Here is a 22,450-nt window from a genome sequence, read left to right as displayed (position 1 = left end):
TAACTGGAACTATAGGAGCAGTTCCATGTGTAGCTGTATTTCTGATGTATCTGTGGGGAGGAAGGTAATCTCCGCGTCTTACTCTTCCGCCATCTTCTCCCTTGATCATAGTGATGGTTTCATGAGTGTTTGCATATGTCCAAATTCATCAAATTGTATACAGGCAGACCTCAAAGATATTGCTGGTTCGGTTCCAGGCCACTTTTTTTCTTTTCTTTTCTTTTGCACTTAGTCTAGTTTCACTGGCTCATAGGGTGCGGCGGGCAAAGGCCTCAAACCCAGCACTTTCAGACCAGAGTTCCTAGCGCAAAGCGGCTGCACAACTTCCCAACTCAAGATGGAGGCAGTGACAGCAGGCCGTGTGCAGAGAGGCTGCGCCCGGACGGGATCTGGAGCTGTGACTAACTGGAACTGAGTAACATATCTGTGTTTTTCTTTTTTGCCTTTGGTTTCCAGGATAATCAAAGATTAATTTTTGCTCAAAGATATTGAAATGATTGAGGCAGTTAGAGAAAGGTGATTTGGTTAAACAAAACAAAATAAAACAAAACCAAAAGGTAACTAGTATAAGATGATGAACCTTGAAATCATTGAGCTAAGTGAAAGAAGCCAGACACAAAAGGCCACACATTATATTCTTTCATTTATATGAAATGTCCAGAATAGTCAAATCCATAGAGACAGAAAGTAGATTAATGGTTTTCTAGGGTTGGAAAAAGGGAGGGAGAATGAGCGGGGAGGATGGGGAGTGACTACAAATAGGTATGGGGTTTCTCTGGAGGGTAATGAACATGTTCTAAAATTAAATAGTGGTGATGGTTTCACAATTCTGTGAATATACTAAAAACCACTGAATTTCACACTTTTAAAGGGTGAATCTTATGGTATGTGAATTATACCTCAATAATGCTGTGTGTGTGTGGGGGGGGGTATCATTAGCAAAAGGAGAGGTAGACTCTAATAGGCAGATAACTGATGTGGAAAGAGGACTACGTCCTGGAAATCTGGGGTTCTACCACATAGCAGCTGTGAGACTTTTGGCTCATCATTATCTTGGACTTCAATTTCTTCACCAACATGTAAAGCCACAAATTTGAAGTAGATGAAATCTAAGTCCTTTCCAAATACAAAATGTTAAAATGTATTAGTATTTTGTAATGCTTATGCAGCTCCCCTTGGCTCCTATCCCTCAAAGGTCAAGAGTAAATTTGATTATGGAAATTAAAATTAGATAAACAACAAATATGGGAGACAAAAAAAAAAAAAAAAAAATGCCAGAGCTGGTCAGAGCTGGTCATCTCAAAAACAAAGATCTGAAGATCTGGGCCAGAGGTAAATACTGAGAATGGTGGAAAAAGCCACAGGAGTAGGTGAAATTACCTAAGGGGAATATTTTAAATTAGACTGAAAAAGGGCTAAGGCTGTCCATCCAAAAACATTAAGGCATTATCAAATGCATTTATTCATTTACTCAACAAATACTGAGCATTTGCTATATGCCAAGCAGAGTTCTAGGGGCAGACAGTGAATGAAACAGAAGTCTCTGCTCTCATTGGCTTATATTTTAGTCAAGGGGAGGAGACTGACAATAAACACACAAACATAAATTTAGAAATAATAAGTGCTAGAAGGAAAATGAAACAGAGTAATCTGACAGAAAGTGCCTTGGCAGGAGGGGAGGGTTGATATTTTAGATAGTGGTCAGGAAAGATCCCTCTAGCTCCTTATATAAGGACTTTAAAGTCTAGTTCCTTTAAATGTGGACTTGCTTCCAGAAAATGGTTGGATTTATAAATTACTGTGTACACAGGACTCAGCAAGGACACAGACTCTGTGTAAATAAAATTCATCTGAATTGTCTTCTGACTTGCAGGAAGATTTGGAAGGAAACAATCTAAAACTTTTTGTAATTGGTGAGGCAGAATTGATTAGTGGTTAGGGGCATGGACTCTACACACATTGCCTGTGTTTGAATCCTGGTTTTATCATTGACTCACTGTTGACCTCACTGTGCCTTAATTTCCTCAGCTGTAAAATTAGAAAAAGAGAGCATTTCCTGATATTTAAGTGACCTAATATTTGTAAAGCACTTGGAAAGGTGTCTGGCATATGGTAAACTCTTTTTTTTTTTTTAACATCTTTACTGGAGTATAATTGCTTTACAATGGTGTGTTAGTTTCTGCTTTATAACAAAGTGAATCAGCTATGCATATACATATATCCCCATATCTCCTCCCTCTTGCACTTAAAGTAAAGCAAATGTTACCTAGACAACTCTCTTTGTCCAAAGCACATGAGATTATGTTTGGATCAATCTAACTTTACAGTTGGTTGCTTTACTTTTGGATACATTTGTGGTGGTAGGTAATAGACCAGATGTATGCTAAGTAGCAGGGAAAGGCCTATTTCGAATTTAAAATGCACATGTATAATTCACATTCATGTAATTAGCATTCAGAGTATTCGTTTATCCACTCAGCGCAGGAGCGATTCTTGTCGTTTTTCTGGAGAAGCCACATGAACAAAAAACACAGGGAGGTAGTACTTTGATACAAAACCAAACCAGTTATATGAAATGTTATGTGGGGTAGAGATTCCTAGAAAGTATCAATGATAAAAGTTCTGGGAGTAGTTGGTATGAATCAAAAAGGATTTTCTGAGCATTGACTGTTCGGGACATGGTGAGAGGCTTAACGAACTGTGTGTCTACCATAAGCAGAGAAGACCATCATAGTAATGTGTAGGGGAGGTACTGAGGCTGGGTGCTGGTTGGGACTGTAGAGGAAATTAGCATGGGCAGAAGAGAAGAGAAAAAATTCAGGAAAAACAGATGGAACCAGCTGCAAAATTCCCTTAGAAAGCGAAACTCTAAGAAACTGAGGGCTATAATTTAACACTGGTTTTCTGAGTAAATGTGATTCCCCCTGTGCTGGAAGAGAGAAAATTGGAGGACTGGAAAGAACAAGGGTACAGGTCCTGGTGAGAAATGATGTGCCAATGAAGATTATTTTAAGGAACACATTGTCTGGGGAGGGAGAAGAAGTACAAATGCTGAGATTACTGAAGTGAAGGGAGAGGGGAGTTCAGTGGTTGGCTCCCTTTTAGCAGTTCTTTTGTCCCCAGTAGACTTCAGCCCTTGGGCCCATGTGGACAAGGGAGCTTTGAGGCATCCACAGAACAGCTTAGCAAGTTGCCAGTGGCTGCTCAGAATCCTTGGGCCAGATGGGGGCAGGGTGGTATGAAGGGAAACCCTCAAACTCCCTTTCCTCTCATCTCAGGGGTTGAGGACATCAGGACTGCTTCGTGTGGCTATACTGAGAGAGGAGGGGTGAGAGAGAAAAACAGTATTGATTTTTTTCTTTTAAGTTTTATTTTCCCTACCACTTTGAATATTTTTTAAAAAAAGAAAACAGTAAAAATAGGAAAATAACCATTTTTGTGGCATATTTTCAAACCTGGGCTTCCTTTTCCTGTTTCTCTCAATCTGTGATCTGTTTAAAAAAGAATCCTGAGAGCCTGGTTTCAGTGTGCAAGCGATGGTAGCCTTGTAGCAGCAGACATATTGTTTAGGTTATCCAAACCCAACACCTTCCTTAATGAGAAAGGAAGCAATAAAACAGGAATCGTGGACAGGCCAGCGGGGCTAATCAGCCCTGGCAAGAGGCCCACCCTCCAAAAGACGCTGGAGTCCATTAATTCCAGCATCTCATATAGTTGGAAATCAACTTCCCCCACGACTTCAGGAAGAGCAGTAGCTCTTTAAGCAGCCAGAACTGGTCCCCTATGTCACTGGTGAGAAGGAGCTGAATAGCTTTAGGGAGCTTCTTAAACCTTCCCATGCACATAGCTCTTCTTGGGGGTGCCCCTGCCTCTTTGCTCCTTATTGTATTTATAAGAGGTCCAGGTGAGAGCTCAGTAATGTTCCAATTTTTCTTTCCATCCTTCTTGTGTGTTTTTGACTCTAAGCTACCTACCATATTAGAAGAGGACAGGACCATTCCATTCTGCCCTCTCCTTTCTCACTCACCGTCCCTTCCTGAGTTCCGGATCTTATCATTTCTCCCTTGGTCTTCCTGAAAGTGTATCCTTCTCAAGACTATCCTCTACAGTGCTGCTGTCTGTTAACTTGACAAGTTTCTCCCTAGCTTCAGAACCTCTGTGGCTTTCCATTACCAGCAGCAGAACTCAATCATGTGCTCACAGAGTGGTCTGTGCGACTATCTGGCAGATGCGCTATGAGTGACTTGTTTCAGATAATATCGAAAGCAGTGATTTGGGAAATGAGTTACTTAAAAATAAAAGAAAGTAGATTCAATGTTATCACAATAACATTCTTTTCATTCGCCAGAATTATGAAATGTTTCCTTAACATGGAAAAAAAAGCAAAGGAGCCAGTAAACTACACACAGCCCCACAGTCTATTTTATCCACTTGTCCATGGGAGCATGTTAAACATGGTGAAATCATGATGATAAACACTGATCCATGGGATATGATACCAATTCCTTTACTTGGTATCTAAGACCTTTCATAACTACCCCTTGGCTACCTTTTCTCCTCTCCGTCCCCACAAGATCTGAGGTTCACCACACAAAATGGACTCACCATTTTTCAACTACATGATTTTCTTTTAGGTTTTTGCTGATCACTTTCTCCCTTACTCACTCCTCATCCATGTTGTCTGATTTTTTTTTTTCATGGCTTATTTTAAATGTTACCTCCTCTGTGAAACTTTTCTCAAAACTTTAGAAAGTTAATTCTCTCCTCTGGCCTCCAAAGTTCTTGGAACCTATCACTATCCTTGACCTTATTATACTGAGTTGTAATTTTCTGTTTGCCTAACCCTCCTACACCATAAGCAGCTGGAGAAAGCCACATTTTTTTCCATTTTGCATGCCCTATAAAATACTTGTCAGCCACTTTGCTTATTAAAAACTTGTTAAATCATGAGACAATGAAGTAGTTTACTTGTTAATAAGTGAGAGGTAATATTTTACCAATGGAAATGCTGAGTAGGTATCAGAGAAGATAACTAATAACCTCAAAACCACAAGAGCAAACATTAAATTCTCACAGTTCCATTTCAGGACTCTGTTCACTTTCTAATTGAATTTTCCTGTTTGAGGAGACCTAGAAGCTTCTGGTTCACTAAACTGCCTCCATATTTAATATGTCTTTCTCAGGTTAGACAAGCTGAGCTATTCTGAGCTCAGCCATTCCAATATCTTATCACATTCTTCCTGATTTATTTCTTCTGTCTAATGAACTTCCTGTCAGTTTCATTATTTTTTTCTGTATAATTTCTTTTTAACATCTTCCTGTTTCAGAGTGCCATATTTGCCCATTTTCTTTTGGTATCAGATCAATTTTTAATTTGTGGCTTCTGTTTGTGTCATTTTTAGGATTTAAAATTGTATTCTCTGCTCTTGTTATCTCAAACCTCAGAAAAGCAATCGAGTGTAATTGCAACTAAACATAAAATTAAAATAAGAAAATACACAAAAAAGAAAGTCACTGGGGAGGCAAGGAAATTATGATCATATGCAAGAAAATGAGGAAGAAAGTTTCACAGTCCCAAAGCAATGACTATGTTCAAGGATAAGTGCTGGTGGAGGGAAAGACTGGACAGCAGCTACCTGCACATAAAACACTCTTCTTCCCTTCTCCAGTCCTCTTCTATGACTAATCAACCCCTCAGGCTTACTGGCTATCTACTGACGAGTCATAGGTTCCACCAGCCTCAGAGGTAATTTCCTCTCATTCAAGACAAACCCTGTAATCTCCCGACTTCCATGTGGAAATGTTAGAAGGTCACCCAAAGCTGCCTTTTCCTCCTGAAGAAGATTTTTGCCCCAAGTAACAGTTTGTTCTCAGGGCCCTTCCCCCAATATGTCCTTCATATGGTCATTGCCTTCCACACAGCAGGACCTCACTATACATGTGCACATGAAACATACGAATGGAATCCAGTGAATGAATGCAAATCACTCCCTGAAAATCCTTGTCCACTTCCACTATCTAATATTGTGATAATATTAGATATCACCTAAGATTGTGGCCCCCAACTTTCATTCAGTTTTCACTTCTAGGACACCCACCCCAGATTATATCAACTGACCAAGAGGTCAATTTGATATTCTTTCACCAGGAACATTCAGTATTCTTCTATTTAAAAAGGTTTCCTAATCCTGGATGGTCAGGAATATAAATATTCCATGGGCTACAAAATTAATGGTTAACAAGCATGGGAGGTTCAGAACGGTGTATTGGATAGCGTGTGGGCCCTGGAGTTAGGAGTTCTAATTTTACTACTTAGCAAGTGTGGCCTTGAAAAAAGTTACTGGTTTCTTCAATGGGTTAGTAATATATGATGCACTCAATAGATGGCATTTGTAGCCTAAAAGGCGATACAATTACTACATTTTAGTCAGTTGATGATGCATTTTCCACATTTTAATGGTTTTGAAATCAGAATGTTTTTCATCAAAAGAAACTTGCCAGCTGTTTACTCTCTCCCCTCAGCTGTTATTAAATTGATGTTACATTTTATAATTGTTTGTGTTCAAGAATCAAGGAAATGTGGTTCTTGGAATGACACTGACCGAAACTTTGGAGCTCTTTTGTGGTAAACATACCTTTCCAGCTAGATTCCCCTATTTATCATCAGTGCCTTATATCTGAAAGAGAAGAGCCAAAGTCTCCCTTGGGACATATTCTCCTATCTTCAGATAGCCAAGTTGAGTCACAGAGGCTAATTTACTGGGAAGCTCATCAACTTCCAGCTCCCCGTTTTCACAGGCCTCTACTAATGTCCTGGGAAGGGCCATGATAATGTGTTAATATGGTCAGATATATTTCTAAAACACACAAATTTGTTTTGTTTTCTTTTTCTTAAAGAGGTCCCCATTGTATAAGCTTCCAGCCCCATAAAACTTAGACTCACACCTGGATGTCACCTAAGGTATTACTGTGGCACAGTTTGTGTTTAGGGTCCTCTGACTCTCTTAAGTATTTCTTTGCCCTGTGTTTCTCTTCCCCTCCATCAAAACCTGCTCTTGGAAAGGACAAATACCATATGATATCACTTATATGTGGAATCTAAAATATGACACAAATGAACTTATCTATGAAACAGAAGCAGAAACATGGACATAGAGAATAGACTGGTGGTTGTCAAGGGGGAGGCGGGTGGGAGAGGGTTGGGTTGGGAATTTGGGATTAGCAGATGCAAACTGGTATATATAGAATGGATAAATAACAAGATCCTACTGTATAGCACAGGGAACTATATTCAATATCCTGTGATAAACCGTAATAGAAAGGAATATGAAAAAGAATGCACAAATATATATAACTGAGTCACTTTGCTGTACAGCAGTAATTAATACAACATGGCAATTCAATTATACTTCAATTAAAAAATTTTTTTTAAATAAACTAAAATTATTGCAAAGAAAAAAACCCTGCTCTTGGGAAAGGATTATTTGATATTAACACCTTAGTGTGACTTTAAATCAGTGTAGTTTGCCTCTTCTCAAGTTATTTACATTCTGCATCCTCCCCCTAATGTAAAATGAAAAATTATTTTTCTAAAATGAAATACCTGGCATTAGCAAACTGACTGAAATGTTACTTTGAGCCACAAAGAGAACTTTCTTTCACCCTTAAGCATATACCCAGAAGATACTCTCCTACTGTGCCTACATATAGGCATAGCCCATTTTGGTTGCCTAAATCAATATCTATCTTTTCAACACTATGTTACAAAGTTAGTAGCAGACTAGATTCTTTTGCATGTGAACAGCTGAGATAGCAGATCCAAATGTGATTGAGACATAGACATTGCTTTGCTTCTTTTACATTTCTCCCACTATTTTACTCTGTTCATTCACCTTCCACTCCTTAACTGCCTCACTCCAATATTGACTGAGCACCTGCCAAGTGACAGGCACTATGGTAGGCACTGGCACATTGAAATAAGCCTTCAACATTATTGAATGAATGAATGAATCAGTGAATGAATCTCAATCAGTCAATGAAACAGTGATTTTTTTTCCAATAGTGATACTACTGTTCTTACTCTACTCATGTATTTTCATTTTCCAGTTTTCTTCATTAGAGAAGGTTAACATTGTCATTGTCCTCATTTTCCTTTTGTTGTGCATCCAGTTATTCTATGATCCTCAAGAATAACTGTTATTCTTTTACCCTCTTCCCCTTTGATATACTTTGATATAATAAGTAGGTAAACCAGCAGTTGGCTGAGAAAAAAGTTTCCTTTTTAATCTATTCGTTATTTCCAAAGGATTAAATATTCCTCTCCCTTACCTTACCTTACCATGATACTGCAACTAGGATATATTGGAAAAAGGGGTATAATGTTACTGCATTTATTGAGATTTCAAAAGAATTAATCTTTATTAAGTATTATAAGCAATCATAAGCAATGATGATATTAACAAAAGAATGATCATGGTCATATTATAAATCATGTAAACCATTCCCTCCACCATATACATCTACCACCAGGAGTCCTCTGATCACACCCTAAGAAGAACTGTATAAATTAGAAGGTGTCTATCCTTTCAGAATTAGCCTAAATGTCACTTCCTCTGGGAAGACTTACCTAATTTCCCTTCCTTTACAAACTAAGGTAGATACATCTCACCATGGGCTCCTGTAGCACCCTAAACATCCCCTGTTATAGGAATCATTGCATCTTACTATCATTGCTTGCTTCATTAACTATTTTCCCATTAGACCATAAGGTCTTTGAAGATAACCACCACATCAGTCTTGCTCTCCATTTTATCCTCAGGAGTCTGGAAGATACAAGAATGTTATGAACAGCTGATAAATGAAGGAAGGAAGGGAAGAAAGAAAGAAGGGAGGAAGGAAGGAAATTTTCAAATATTAGGGAAGCCAGTTGTCATTTTATTTAGTATTCAAAATGCAATCATAAGGACAGCACTTTTGGAAATACTTCCCTTATGACTGGGATTTCACCAACTCCTTCCTGTGCCTATTGAATTGCTGAAAATAATATCAAAAAGTGTTATTTCCTCCTCTGATTCCTCTAGGAGGTGAAGACACAAATCATAGAGTCCAAGTGACTTAAGCCAAAGTGGTTCATCTTGGTTCTTATGTTATGTTTTGGAGTCAGCCCAGCTATCCACGCTATACCATCTGCACTGTATCCTGAACATCCCTCATTTTCCCATCTGACTCTTGCCTACATTGAGAGATTCTCAACTCTTTCCCTTGACTCATCTCCCAAAGTACAGATGATTATCTGCATTCTAATGGAAGGGAGAGACTGTGTGGATCATCCAAAGGAGTGGGTTGTCCAAACATTGTCTCTGTTAGCCTTTCAAATGCATCACGCAGATTTTCACATAACCAGAATTCACCCACTGCTCAGAAAACTGAAAATTCTTAAGTGGCAGTCCAAATTTGGAAACCACAACTGTTTTTAGCACTGCCTTTCAGGTGCCAAAAATATCACCTATCATATTCTCCAGGGTTCAAAGAAAGAGGAAAGAGGGAAAAAGCAAAGAACAAGTTGAGGATAAAGGTAACATGAAGCTTCTCCAGTTACATAAATTATTATTAAAAATAACCACAATAACTGAAACAACAATAATAATAGCAATAAGAACTAGCATTCACTAGCAATTAACAAAACAGGGCCTCATGTGACCTTCCTAATCTCTCTAAGAGGGAAGGAGGATAGTGGTCCCTATCTGTCAAGTACTTGTTCCAGGAACAATTGTGGATATCAAAATCTGCAGTTGCTCAAGTCCCGTATATAAAATGGTATGGTGCTTGTATTATAACCTATGCACATCTTTCCATGTACTTTAAATCATCTCTAGATTACTTATACTACCTAATACAATGTAACTGCTATGCAAACAGTTGCCGGTACATGGCAAACTCAAGTTTTGCCTTTTGGAACCTTCTGAAAATTTTTTTCTTGAATATTTTCAGTCTGTGGTTGGTTGAATCCACAGATGCAGAAGACATGGATACGGATACAGAGGGCTGACCGTATTCTTGGCATCCTCATTTTACAGATAAAGAAACAAAATCAGAGAAGTTACGTGAATGGCCCAAGGTCATACAACCCAAGCCACTAGACTTCAAATCCTGTATCTTATCTCTTCTTCAAACAGCCTCACCACTGGTTTATCTAACGAATCTCACATGAATCTGTTTTGGTGGGAAATTTGCCCTTTTTTCCATTACTGTGGACCTAAGGAGAGGTCAGTAGGACTTCTCTGAACTTCTCAAAATAGAAAAGAAACAAAGATTCCATGTCTAGCTTTTGGATGAGAGTTCCAGTTATATACATATTAAAATCTTACTTGGTCCATCTCCAAACTGGTTTTGGGGGCTCAAAAGAAGAAGTTTGATCACTCTGCCCCAGTTTGTACCCTGGAATCTAATTCCCCAAACCCTCACCCATCCACAGGGGACTTCACGAACAGCCAAAGTAACTTTTCAACTGGAAAATCTTGATGACCCTTCTCTGGTCTCCCAGGCCTCATCTCCCCAAGTCAGGCCAGTACCTGGCATATCCTGGGCTGTGGTAGAGACTCTCATCCTCAAGGCCCTAACAACTGGGTCCAGGATGCTGTAGCCAATAGAAGGTCTATCCCATGAATCAAACCTCAAGGAATCTGTGATCCAGCAACACCCCTAGCAGATACCCGTTTAAGGCAATATCTGGCAAGAGCTTTGCAAAAGAGAATTGGAAAAAGAAAACCAGTCAGAGAAATAACTGAATGAGCTACTAAATGAAACAAGGAGTATGGAACTTTGGCAGACAGTATTTTCCAAAAATGACTGAAAAAATATTTCTGGTCTTATATGCCCTTCCAGAACCTTGCCACTCCCCCATCCAGAGAAGTTTATTTCCTCTTGTCTTAAATCCCTATGGGTCTTGGTGACTGTCTCAATGTATAGACTGTGGTTGAAGTGATGCCCTATGACTTCTGAGGGTAGATAGAAAAGGTGATAGAGCTTCCACCTGGCTCTCTCTCTTGGGCAACTGACTTTAAAACCTTGGGAGGAAGCCCAGGCTACACAAAGAGGCACTCCAGTTATCAGCCCCACAAAGGTACTAGCTGACAACTGACATCAACTAACTGCCAGACACATGAGTGAACGAGCCTTCTGATGATTCCAGTCGCCAGCCTTTGAATTACCCCAGGCTTTGAGTTTTCCAGCTGAAGCTAATGGAGCAAAGACAAGTTATCCTTATAGGAATTCCTGACCCATAGAATTCATAGTCATAATAGATGAGTGTTTTAAGCCACTAAGTTTTGGGGTAATTTGTTGCACAGCAAGACATAACCAAACAGGAACATAAGCCTGAGGGGACCTCTGAGAATGTTGTATTTGCAACAGCCAAAAGGTGACTCCAGGTCCTACTGCTAATTCTAGCCATCCCCTGCCAGGTGCCTTCTGTATATAGGTTATTTCTCTTGGAGACTCCACTGCTCCTCCCTGCAACCGCACTTAGCTCTCCCCTTCCAAGTCCATCAAACATGTTTTTAAAGGTCTGAATTTCAATTGAGCACAGGGTTTGAGCCCTTTACTCTAAGTTTCTTTGGCCTTGCCTGGCCAATTCAGGAGGTGAGTTTAGCCACTTATTTCAGTCTCTGAACATTCTGTGATGGTGAAGGTGTATGCGGTGGTGGAGAGTACTGGGTAGTGGGGAGAAAGGGAAGAACCTAACTCCTAATCCATTTGTCTTGGCTTTGACCTAGAGCTACCTATTCTACTTAAAGAATTACATGAACACAGTTAGAACCTTCACTCACAGTGCCATGATACCACTGAATCATTTTACTTCCAATGACAATCCTTTGATCAGATCATTAGGCTCAAAATTGGAAAAGCCAAAAATATAAGGACTTGTGTTCTTGTACACTGTTGTAATACAGAAACTTAGTATAGTGCCTGGAACACAGTAAACACTCAATAAATATCTACTGAATGAAAGAATGAATGAATGAGAGAAATTTCCTCCCCTCTTTTTAGAGACCAATAACTAACATTGGATTAGCATAATGTGCTTAGAAAACTGTAGTGTTCAACAGGCTGACATTCTACTCCATTAGGTAATATGTTTTTCAACCTGCTCAAAGTAAGTATTAAACCTTAAAACTGTGAGTTCCTTGAGGGCAGAGACCATGTCTTATTACATTTTGTATCCTCAGCACCTGGTACTTTGCCTGGTACTTGCTAAAAGCTCAGTAAATATTAAATATTTAAATATTAAAAACTAAGTGAAGGTCAAGGAGACTGACAGAGATATTTCAAATCATTTAGTTCTCCTAGGCTTTGCCTAGTAGGAGACAGTGACAGATAAGGCTGCTGGTCAGTGCACCTGATCCCCAGAGGGATCAGACTGGGATGTAGAAATTCAGAAGTCCTGAGGCCTCCCAGCCTCTAAAGACTCCAAAAGCTATTTTGTAATCTGAGTATGGCATTGGTATGAATACAGAAAAGTGTACAGACCTCCCCTTTAGCAATCAAAAGTGCTTTTCTATGATTGCTCCAAATAGTATTTTTTTTCACAACTTATTTTATAATGAGCCATTCATTTATTCATTCATCCCATATATATTTTGTGGTTTTGGCCACACCTCACAGCTTGCAAGATCTTACTTCCCGGACCAGGGATTGAACCCATGCCCTTGGCAGTGAAAGCATGCAGTCCTAACCACTGGACCACCAGGGAACTCCCCTCATTCATCCCATATTAATGGGGGCCTTCCTGTTGCTATTTTTCTGCGAAGATGTGTTTAATTTGCTCAAAAGAAAGTTGAATGTTCAAAAGGTCCTCATTCCCTGGAAAAGGACCTGACTAGGAAACTAAAGATGAGATATCACCATTTTGTAGAGGCAGATGGAAACTGTAGACATAAGATCCTCACAGTTCAGAATTAACTAATCTAGTGTATTTTAAAACGTGATCTGCATTGGGTGGAATCACTTGACAGATGACAATTAATAATAGAGATGTCTGGGATCCACTCCAGACATACTAAATCAGAACATCAGAAGTGAGACTGGAAACTACAAGCAATCTCTGGTGATTTTGATTGTATTCAAGTTTGAGAACTACTAACCACAGGTGTTGCGCCAGTAGGACCTACATTCAATTGCTTAATTTAACCTTATCTTCCCCAACATCTCTACAAGAGTAATATGTTACTTGACTGATTCTAAGACACCTAGGAATAGTGTAAATGTGGCTCAGAATTGCCAATACCCCAGACCACAATTCCACTGAATGAATGTAATCATTCTCTCCTTAAACTAACCCAAAATAAACTCCTGCAAAAAGAAAGTAAACCTATTCTTCCCTTAAGAAACTCACAATTTAGAAGCCAACTGTTACAAAATGTTTGTTATTAAAATAGAGAAGCTTTTAAACTTGGATATGGTACATTCAAACCCTTCTTAATCTGAAAAACAATAAACGGCAATCATCAGCTGTGAGAGGTACCTCTTGGCCATGCAAATCCAGACTGCACTATTTTTCTACCCACAGTGCTAACATCCAGCTGGAATCCTGTGACATTTTCCTCACCTTACCCCCAAACTCACTCCTCTTCTTCCCCAGAGATTTTTACTCACTTTCTGAATTTTCCTAATCTGGTCAGAGAGTGTGTCTAATAGGCGAGTTTTCAGGAAGTCCATCACCTTGACCACCCGGCCATCAATGTAGCAACTGGAATAAAAATAAAATAAGAATCAGAGAAAATCCCGAGCAGGAGACTACAGATATATTTTTCTAGCCAGAGGTCTCTGTTGCCTGAGGAAAGAGCCCAGGGTTCACTTGGGCTCTTACATTCTAAGAAGTTTTGATCCTGGGTACTTTTCAAACAAATAATATACTTTTTAACCTCTTCATTTTCACCTCCATTTGTGGGCTAATATTGTGATTTTTTTCAGCCTTTGTCCATTGAAACTGCATTTATTGCTCTATAGGAACTGACAGGACTCTGTAACACAATTGGGTAATGGGGAAAAGCTTAGTTGTTTTCCCCCTAGGGAAAGTAATTTAACACCCCTCCCATACCATCCCTATTGCCCACCTTAAAGTAATAAAGGTATGTGAGAGGTGTGAAAGACTACTCAAACATTTTGAACGGTTTCCACACCTTTAAATAAGAAAACACCAACCACAAAAATCTGATTTAGTGCAGTGAGCAGGTCTCAAAGAGTTCATCTCCAGTTCATTTCCCTGGGCAAAATACCTTGTAGTCAACCTCCTTCCACCTCCAGAATAAATGATTAAACAAATAAATAAGTCAGACAGATTAAAGTCCAGGTGCCCTCTCCTAAAATAGCAACAAGTTTGGCACACATCAGTGTGGTGATGTCTCCGGTTTTGTTAGGTAGCTTAAGTGAAACATCAAGCTGTGCTGATATTACATTGTTAACATTTAACCAAAACAGGTCCCTCTGGCTTTGTGGGGACTCTCTGTGTGAATCTTTACTCTGAAGGCTAAGCCCAGGATTAGGTGACCTTCATTATCTCAAACCTCCCAACACTCATCTTTGCAAAATTCCAAATTAAATCGATTTAATTTAAATCAATGCTTATGACTCCTGAGCACCTTTTCCAATCCACTTAGGTCTTCTGGCTGATGGATAATGATAGATTATGTCATTTTTAGTAAGACACCAACCTCTCAGTACGTATTACAGAACTATAATTCTAATTCTAGTACTAAAAAATTCCTTTTAATGTTAAATTCCCATACTAATATGTGATGTAATGGAATGGTTAAAATTCTATTGTAATTGCACTTTCAACCAGGTGCTCTGGTTGAAGTGAGGGTGGGAGATGAGTTCCTCCCCCTCAGCCTTCCCCTTGGCCTCCCTCACCACCTCACACATTTCCACAGAATCCAATGTTTAAATCATTTGTATATTGGAAAGAGTATGGGTTTTGGAGCCAGAGATATCTGAGATCAAATTCCAAGGCAGTTATTTACTACCTATGTGATCTTGGGCAAGATGCTTGGCCTTTATGGGCCTCAGTTTTCTTATTCTTAAGAGAGAGGTAACACATCTACTACTCAGGATTGTTTGAAGATAAAACAGATAAACCTAAAGTGTCTGGCATATAGTAGGCACTCAACAACTGTTAGTTCTTTTCTGATTTCTCTAATTTTCAGCTCACAAAGATGGGGTCATAAACAATAGGGGCCTGACTGTGTGTATAGAATTCTAAAAGTGAGATGACTGTGTCAAAGGGTACATGCTTTTGAAAATCTGGGTGGTTACTTATATTAGGGAATAAAACAAACCAATGACATGACCTTTCACCTCATTCCTGGTACAGATGCTAGACTTAGATCCAATAAACATTTATTATGTGCAACACACAGAGCTGGTAATGTCCATGTCCATTACCTCACAAACCTCTTTCTATTAGTGCTCCACTGTCAGTACCTCCAATTTTTTTAAAGTTGTGATTAGATAGTATACTACCTGAAAGCTAGGCACATTAAAACACTGTAGTGTTCAAATTAAAAATAATTCATGAAATGTTAACGTAACACACATTGAAGGACATGAACATTTGTACTATATTACAGGATGATTACGCATATGATAAAAATGTACTGTAATTAGTGTTCTTTTATGTTCTAGTCAAATATATTATAGTTTCCTCTTTTTTCTTTGTTAGCTCCCAGTAACTATTTTAAACAGCAGAGTTTATAAGTTTTGCTGGCAACACATATAGTTTAATGCTCATTGAGATAAAAGTGCCAGATGTATTTTTTCAATATGTAGGATTCCCTGTGAACATGCTTCCTATCCCACAAAATCCACGGCCCAGGGTTGAGGGACTTCCACTCTTCCCCTCCTTCCTTCGGTCTCTTTTCTCAAGTACACAAAACTTGGAGTTAGAAAACCTTGGTTCAGTCCCAGCTTTGCCACATACTACCTATATGATACTGGGTTTCCCCTTCTTTAAAATCAGTTAATAAAGAACCCCAACCCTACAGTATTTTCACAGGGTTACTGTACCAATAAAAATGAGAAGAAATTCTGGGCACAGAACCTGGCATGTAAAAGGTATTCAATAACCAAAACTACCCTCCAGGTTACTTAAGTACCCAAGGTGGCAGCAACCTAGACTGAAAAGCCATGGGATGGGGTGAGCAGGGGAACATCTGTCTGGAGAAAGAAAGTATGTTCATCCACCATAGGATTTGGAATTAGGGAATTATGGAGGAGCAAAAACGGACTCTGGATTTCCAGTAGGTGGGAGACAGAGAGAGAGAGAGAGAGAGAGAGAGAGAGATGGAGAGGGCTGTGATTATGTTGCAAAAACCTGGAGTTTGAAAAGACCTTAGTGGTCATGTGGTCTGAAGTAGGTAAGCCTGTGACAACATCCCTGAGAAGTGATTATCTAGGACAGGGAACCCACTCTCATACATGACTAGTACTGTTCCACCGTACCACAGCTCGGATCCAGGGAAGGCTCTTCTATCATGGGTCTAAAATTGGCTCCCTCTTACTGTTCGCTCAATGGCTGTCTTCTTGGACCCGGGAATAGTCCAATTCCTCCTTCATGTGACATGTGGGGGAGGAATTCCAGTAAAAACTTTGGTTTAAGATTTTTAGAGCCTATTTTTGGCCCCAATTTTAACCTAACAAGCTGGATTCAATCATTCTCAGTTGGTCTCAGGCTATTCCTGTGGGCTATGAATTAGACTGGAGCAGGGAGAGCTCCAGGCAGGAAACCAGTGTGACAAGGTTATCTTATCTCAACAGTGCAGGCAAGAAGAAATCTGGGTCTAAGTAAGGGAGATCACGGAAAATGTAAAAGTGAGAGCCTGTGAAGAAAGAACTAATAAAATAAAGCTTCTGTAGAGCATAACAGAGACAGGAAGGGAGTCAATGATGACCACGAGCTAATGAGAGAGAATGTCTTCGAGAACATTGGTGCCAAGGACACGTAGGCTAGTCAGACTCAGTTTTAGGTTTGTCAAAGGAGATAAACTATTCTGTTTGAGATACCAAAGACCCAGAGAATGTAAAAGAGAAAATATGCAACAGGTACTTGGAGATGTGAGAAGTCAGCACAGAGAAAAATTGAGACAGAAAATGTTGACCCGGTTGTTTTCTTCAGTTTGTAAGTCATGAATGGAGCCACGGCCATAGATGAGCTCTCCAAGAGAATCAGAGAAGTTAACAGATACGGCAGAGACCCTCTAAAATTCTCAAATACGGCCCTGGACATTGCCTCTATCTTTGGCCCAAATAAGAGTCCCTTCCTTCCCCAGCCCTTCCCCAGTCCCTTCCTTCTCGCCATCACAGTGTCTTTTTAATAATTTCAGTCTGAGTCAGATTCACACTTGGATGCCAAAGGAATTCCCATATTATACTGTGAAGTTTCAGCAACTTTATTTGCAAACATAAACCCACATTTATATTGCACTATGGAAATAAGAACTTTGGTCCTCCAGAATTTAGTATTCCTTTTTAAGAGAGGGGATAATTTAACCATAGGTATGAGTTGATAAATACCTGAGCCTTTTTCATGGGTAACCCTGGACAATTAGCTTGTTGCATTTACCCTTCCTAAATGTGAAGCTTCTAAGAAAACATTCAATGTCAACAGTCTGTGGTTATTTGAAAAACTCCTGCCTGTTACAGAGCTTTGATTCTCTGATAGTGGCTGCCTGTAGTAAAGGGCTCAATACATCATTTAGATTTGGACATGACAGCCTGTGATGACACTTGGTAAGAATAAATTGTTAAAAATGGTAAAGATGGTGATTTCTAACCAAGACTGGGTAAGAGGAAGTAGGACTGGATTCCACCAGACTGTCCAGTGACCTGGGGGCAACTCTCTCTGCTTTCCTCTGTCTTCTTCACTGGGAAGATAAAGATGATTCTGAGCTACCAACTGGTCTCTCCTGAAGAGTTAACTAGTTTAGTAATGGATACAAAGGCACCAGAAGACCAAACAAATCAGAGAGGAAAGGAAGGATTGAGGGAAGGAAAGAGAGAGGAAGGAAATTTGCCCATTAGAGGTGCTTTGGCACCTTCCACATAAACCCTGGCAGAATGGTTGGCTCTAGAAACACTTAGACTGATAATTTTAGGTAAATCATAGTCCTCCTCTAAGCTCTCTTGGAATTTCAGCATCTCCTAGGATCACACCACAAGTGGCTGAGTTGTTCAACTAAAAGCTGAAGCCAGGAGAGGCTGTGAAGAAATAACCTTTCTGTGAACTATTACTACAAATGCACTGAGCTCGAAACCTTTGTGTGTGGACAAACAGCCTGTGCTCAGTCCTGGCAACCATCATTCCTTCCTTGGCTGGCCTCTAGACTGGCAGGTCATATCAAGCGCATACCTGGGGAGGTGGCAAAGCTGGCAGAGTATACAAGGTAAATGGAACTACTTACCAATTCAGTCACCAACTCTCTTGCTCTTCATAGCTTTAAATTTTATTTCTAGTTTAATACCTTTCATCTTACAGTAAGTCCCCTACATATGAACCTTCAGGTTGCGAACTTTCAAAGATGTGACTGTGCATTCGCATGTCCAATCACGTAAGTTAGTTCACATGAAATTGCAGCTTGCCCTCCGGCTCCTATTGCTGACAATCCTTCAGCTCTACCATCTCCCACCTCCTCTCCCTCCTCCAGTCAGTAACTCTTCTTGCCTGTTCACTCGATGCCAGCCCCTGTATGCCAGCTGTTGTATTGTACGACTGTACTTTTCAAGGTATTGTACGTAAGATTAAAAATATTTTCTTTATTTTTTGTATTTGTTTATTTTTTATGTATTATTTGTGTGAAAAGTATTATAAACCTATTACAGTACAGTACTCTATACTCAATCGTGTTAGTTGGGTACCTAGTCTAACTTTGTTGGACTTACGAACAAATTGGACTTAGGAACATGCTCTTGGAACGGAACTCTTTTGTATGGTGGGGACTTACTGTATTTAAAATTTTGCCCTTTATCTGTTGATTATAAAAGAAACAAGTGCTCATTATAGACAAATTAGAAAATGCACATAAACAAAATTAAAATATGAAAATGAAAAATCACTGATAAACCCAACACCTAGAGAAACTTTGTTAACATTTTGCCTTGTACCCTTTCAGACTTTCCATAGTAAATACACATAAAATTCCCCATAATTAGTTATTTTAAAAACTTACTCCAGATCCTATTCCACTAGCATATAAACTTAAAACTGTCCCAGCTGAGATTCCCAAGCCCATATCGCAGAGATACTGCCAGAAATATTAGAGACTCCAGGTGAAATCATCTCACTCGTATTTTAATTCCATTCTGTCCAGTTAGGGATCTTCTGCCAGGGGCAGGTCTCATCTCCTTTCTTCTCTGCCAGCCAGGTTTTAACCCTGATTCCCCTCCCCCCTTTCTCTAGGCCCCTAGATTTAGTCTTCAGGATTGTACTCCAATTAGCCACTTATGCCCATTAGCCTCTTAAAACATTTAATGAGGAGAGTGTTGTCCAGGGGCAGCTGGTTTTGTTTACCCGGCTCTTTACTTTAAAAGGAAAAACCTTTGCCCCTTATTATCTGACCTCTTCTTTTATTTCAGGTAATTGCATTAGTGCTGGCTTCCCAATGCTCAGGAATTTCCGGACCTATTTTGCTGCCTGCTGCTTTCAGGGAGGAGGGGCAGCCTGCTCAGAATTCTTACACCCAACCTCCTGCCTGGGTAGGTAATTCCATAAAACTGGGGCCTTCCCCACTGAGGAGAAGCTTGAATAATCATTAGAACAACTCTGTTGACCTATAAAAGCTATTCAGACACCTTGAAATCAGTCAGACTAGAGGCTGACTCTAGTCTCTCCAAAGCTTTATAAATTGTATCTGCCCCTCCTCCAAAGGCCTCACTCTGGGTTCCTACTGAGCACATTCTTCTCACACATGCCTTTAGGTTTTCTTTCTGAGGCTACACTATTCTTCATCTTCTTTGCTATGGGTCAGTCTTCCCATCTTGTGTTCAGAACTACTTAGAGCAGGTAGAACTTGAATGAAATGAATACTGTTAGAAAAAAAAAAATCCTACAAAATATAGGCTTTCTTTGGCTTTCTTCAACCAGTTCCTATATAATCCATACAGGAGCCACCCAGCTGACTAAAGAGTTGTGGTTCAGGAATTTCAAAGAGTTTGTACCCTGTTAAAATGTTATCATTGAAAAATTATACAAGTAAAGGTCAGGGTGGTGGGCAATCCCTCAGGCACATAATGGGTACTCAAAAAATATATATATATATATATTTTTTTTGCGGTATGCGGGCCTCTCACTGTTGTAGCCTCTCCCGCTGCAGAGCATAGGCTCCGGATGCGCAGGCTCAACGGCCATGGCTCACGGGCCCAGCCGCTCCGCGGCATGTGGGATCTTCCCAGACCGGGGCACGAACCCGTGTCCCCTGCATTGGCAGGCGGACTCTCAACCACTGCACCACCAGGGAAGCCCCCAAAAATATATTTAATGAAAGCATGAGTGTCTGTATAATCTAACCCACAACGAGCCAAAAGGGTGGCCCTGAGGCTCAAGTACTGTCCCAAGGGCCCCATTTTCTTGAACTTTTCTTTCTCCTAATTCCTTGCACACTTTGGGTCCTGAGCTTCAGGCCCTAATCATTCTCCCCAGTGAACACAGTGCATGTGGAGAGACACTTCGTCTTGGCAGGGGCTCAAGCAGCTGGCCCTTGATCCTAGCAGTGATGAGGAGAGCTCTAGGGGAGCAGGAAAGGAGAGGGATAGGAAAGCCATCTGCAGCTCCAGCTATCAGAGTGGGCTCTGAGCAGGGCACCTCTGGGAATTTTCAGGGTAGCAGCACGTGATAGCACAAAAGTGTGAGCAGGAGTGGATCCGTGTGTTTCAAGTCTGAAATGTAAACAATTTGTGGGACCCTCTTTAAGAAAAGGAAATCAAAAGTACAAAACACAAAATTAGGTGCAAAAATAAATACTTATTTAGAATGACAAAATAAATCAAAACAAATTCCCAGAAAAATTTTTTCAAGTCCCTTTTTTCTCAGAGCTCTTTAGACAATTTACCAGAAATGTTTACACAGCAATGCTTCCCCCTCACCACCTAGAACATTCTGCAATTCTCATCAACTCCCAGCACTCCTAGGAACCAATGCAAGTGAAGGGCTTGAAGCTTAAGTCATTAGCTTCATGGTCAATCTAATTGTGGGTCATCAGTAATAGGAATGGCAGGGTCTAAGTCACTGGAATCTAACCATCTATGTGCAGTATTTATTTTAATTCAGGGTTTGTAAATTGGGAGCTTATACAGTTACCACATCCTTTCCCTGACCTCTGTCATTGTAGCTGAATAGCACAACTAACTTAACTATAATTAGGTTAGTGCATTACTAACTAGGAGAACACAGAGAGGAGAATGAGGAAGGGAGGAGCCATATATGTATTAGGTTCCTTCTTATTTGCTAGCTGTTTCACATATAGTGTCTCATTTAACCTCGTGAACACTCTCTGTTTGCAGATTATAAACTGTGGCTCCTACAGTAACTAGGAAACTAGGCAACAGATACCAAAAACTTTCCTCTCTGTTCTGCCAAGTGGGAGAGCTATGCAGACTACTGCGCTTAGTTCATTTCTCCTGTAATCAAGTACAGGTGCTTTTCAACTTCCTTTAGTCTTGCCTACTTCAACTATCTCGACCACTTAAACAATATTGAGCTAAACTCAAACTTCTCAAGAAAACAAAACAATTACAACAAATAAAAACAAAAGCAAAACAACAACAAAAGCAAAAACCTGGGGAGATAAGTAAAGGAATGGAGGTGGTATAACTTTACTCTTTTCCTTGCAAAAATGTTTTTCAAAGTATTTTATTAGTAATTGTTACATGAAGAAAAGGGGCTCCATGGTCAAATAAGTTTAAGAAATGCTAGGTTAAAACCAAGTTAAGTAGTGCGTCCTGTTCTAGCCATCATGGAATAGATCAGAATTACCCTCCTGTCAGACAACCTGAAATCCAACACAAAATACATAAAATGACTGTTTGAAGGAATCGGACAGCAGCCAACTCAAGCTGTGAGCCTTGAGAGGGGAGAGGTACATGAGGTAAGCCCCGCATTCACCTGGGCTTGCTCCTCTGGATAGGGTGGAGACAATTTATTGACCACCAAAATTTTGTGCCCCCCTTCCACATTGCAGAGCTGTTGCCAAGAAGCAGCTGCCTAGCCAGAACCTACTATACCTCTGCCTCCATCACAAGAGGGGTGCCCATAATACTAAACAGGTCAAAGCATTGTGAGCAGAAGTAATGTGTCATGTTAGGCTGAAGTAGTTGGAGATGTGTATCACTTCTGAGCAGAAATTAAGAAGTCATGTCCTTCCTTATAGTCTCTTTTCTCCATTGCCAGATGAATGGAAGAGTC

General features: G+C 40.0%; 1 protein-coding gene across 3 annotated transcripts in view; it reads right to left on the bottom strand.

Annotated features, from left to right (window-relative positions):
* HPSE2 (heparanase 2 (inactive)) overlaps positions 1-22,450 on the bottom strand; it is a 573,464-nt gene that overhangs the window by 125,508 nt on the left and 425,506 nt on the right. For all 3 annotated transcript variants that reach the window (XM_060109459.1, XM_060109548.1, XM_060109631.1), the window contains one exon: positions 13,654-13,747. In XM_060109459.1, coding sequence (XP_059965442.1) covers positions 13,654-13,747 — 94 coding nt within the window. The remainder of the gene's footprint in view (positions 1-13,653; positions 13,748-22,450) is intronic.

This window comes from Mesoplodon densirostris, chromosome 1 (genome assembly GCF_025265405.1).
Source record: "Mesoplodon densirostris isolate mMesDen1 chromosome 1, mMesDen1 primary haplotype, whole genome shotgun sequence".
Classification (NCBI taxonomy): Eukaryota; Metazoa; Chordata; class Mammalia; order Artiodactyla; family Ziphiidae; genus Mesoplodon; species Mesoplodon densirostris.
Note: the sequence above shows the minus strand (reverse complement) of the source record. Positions and strands in the feature narration are given on the sequence as shown.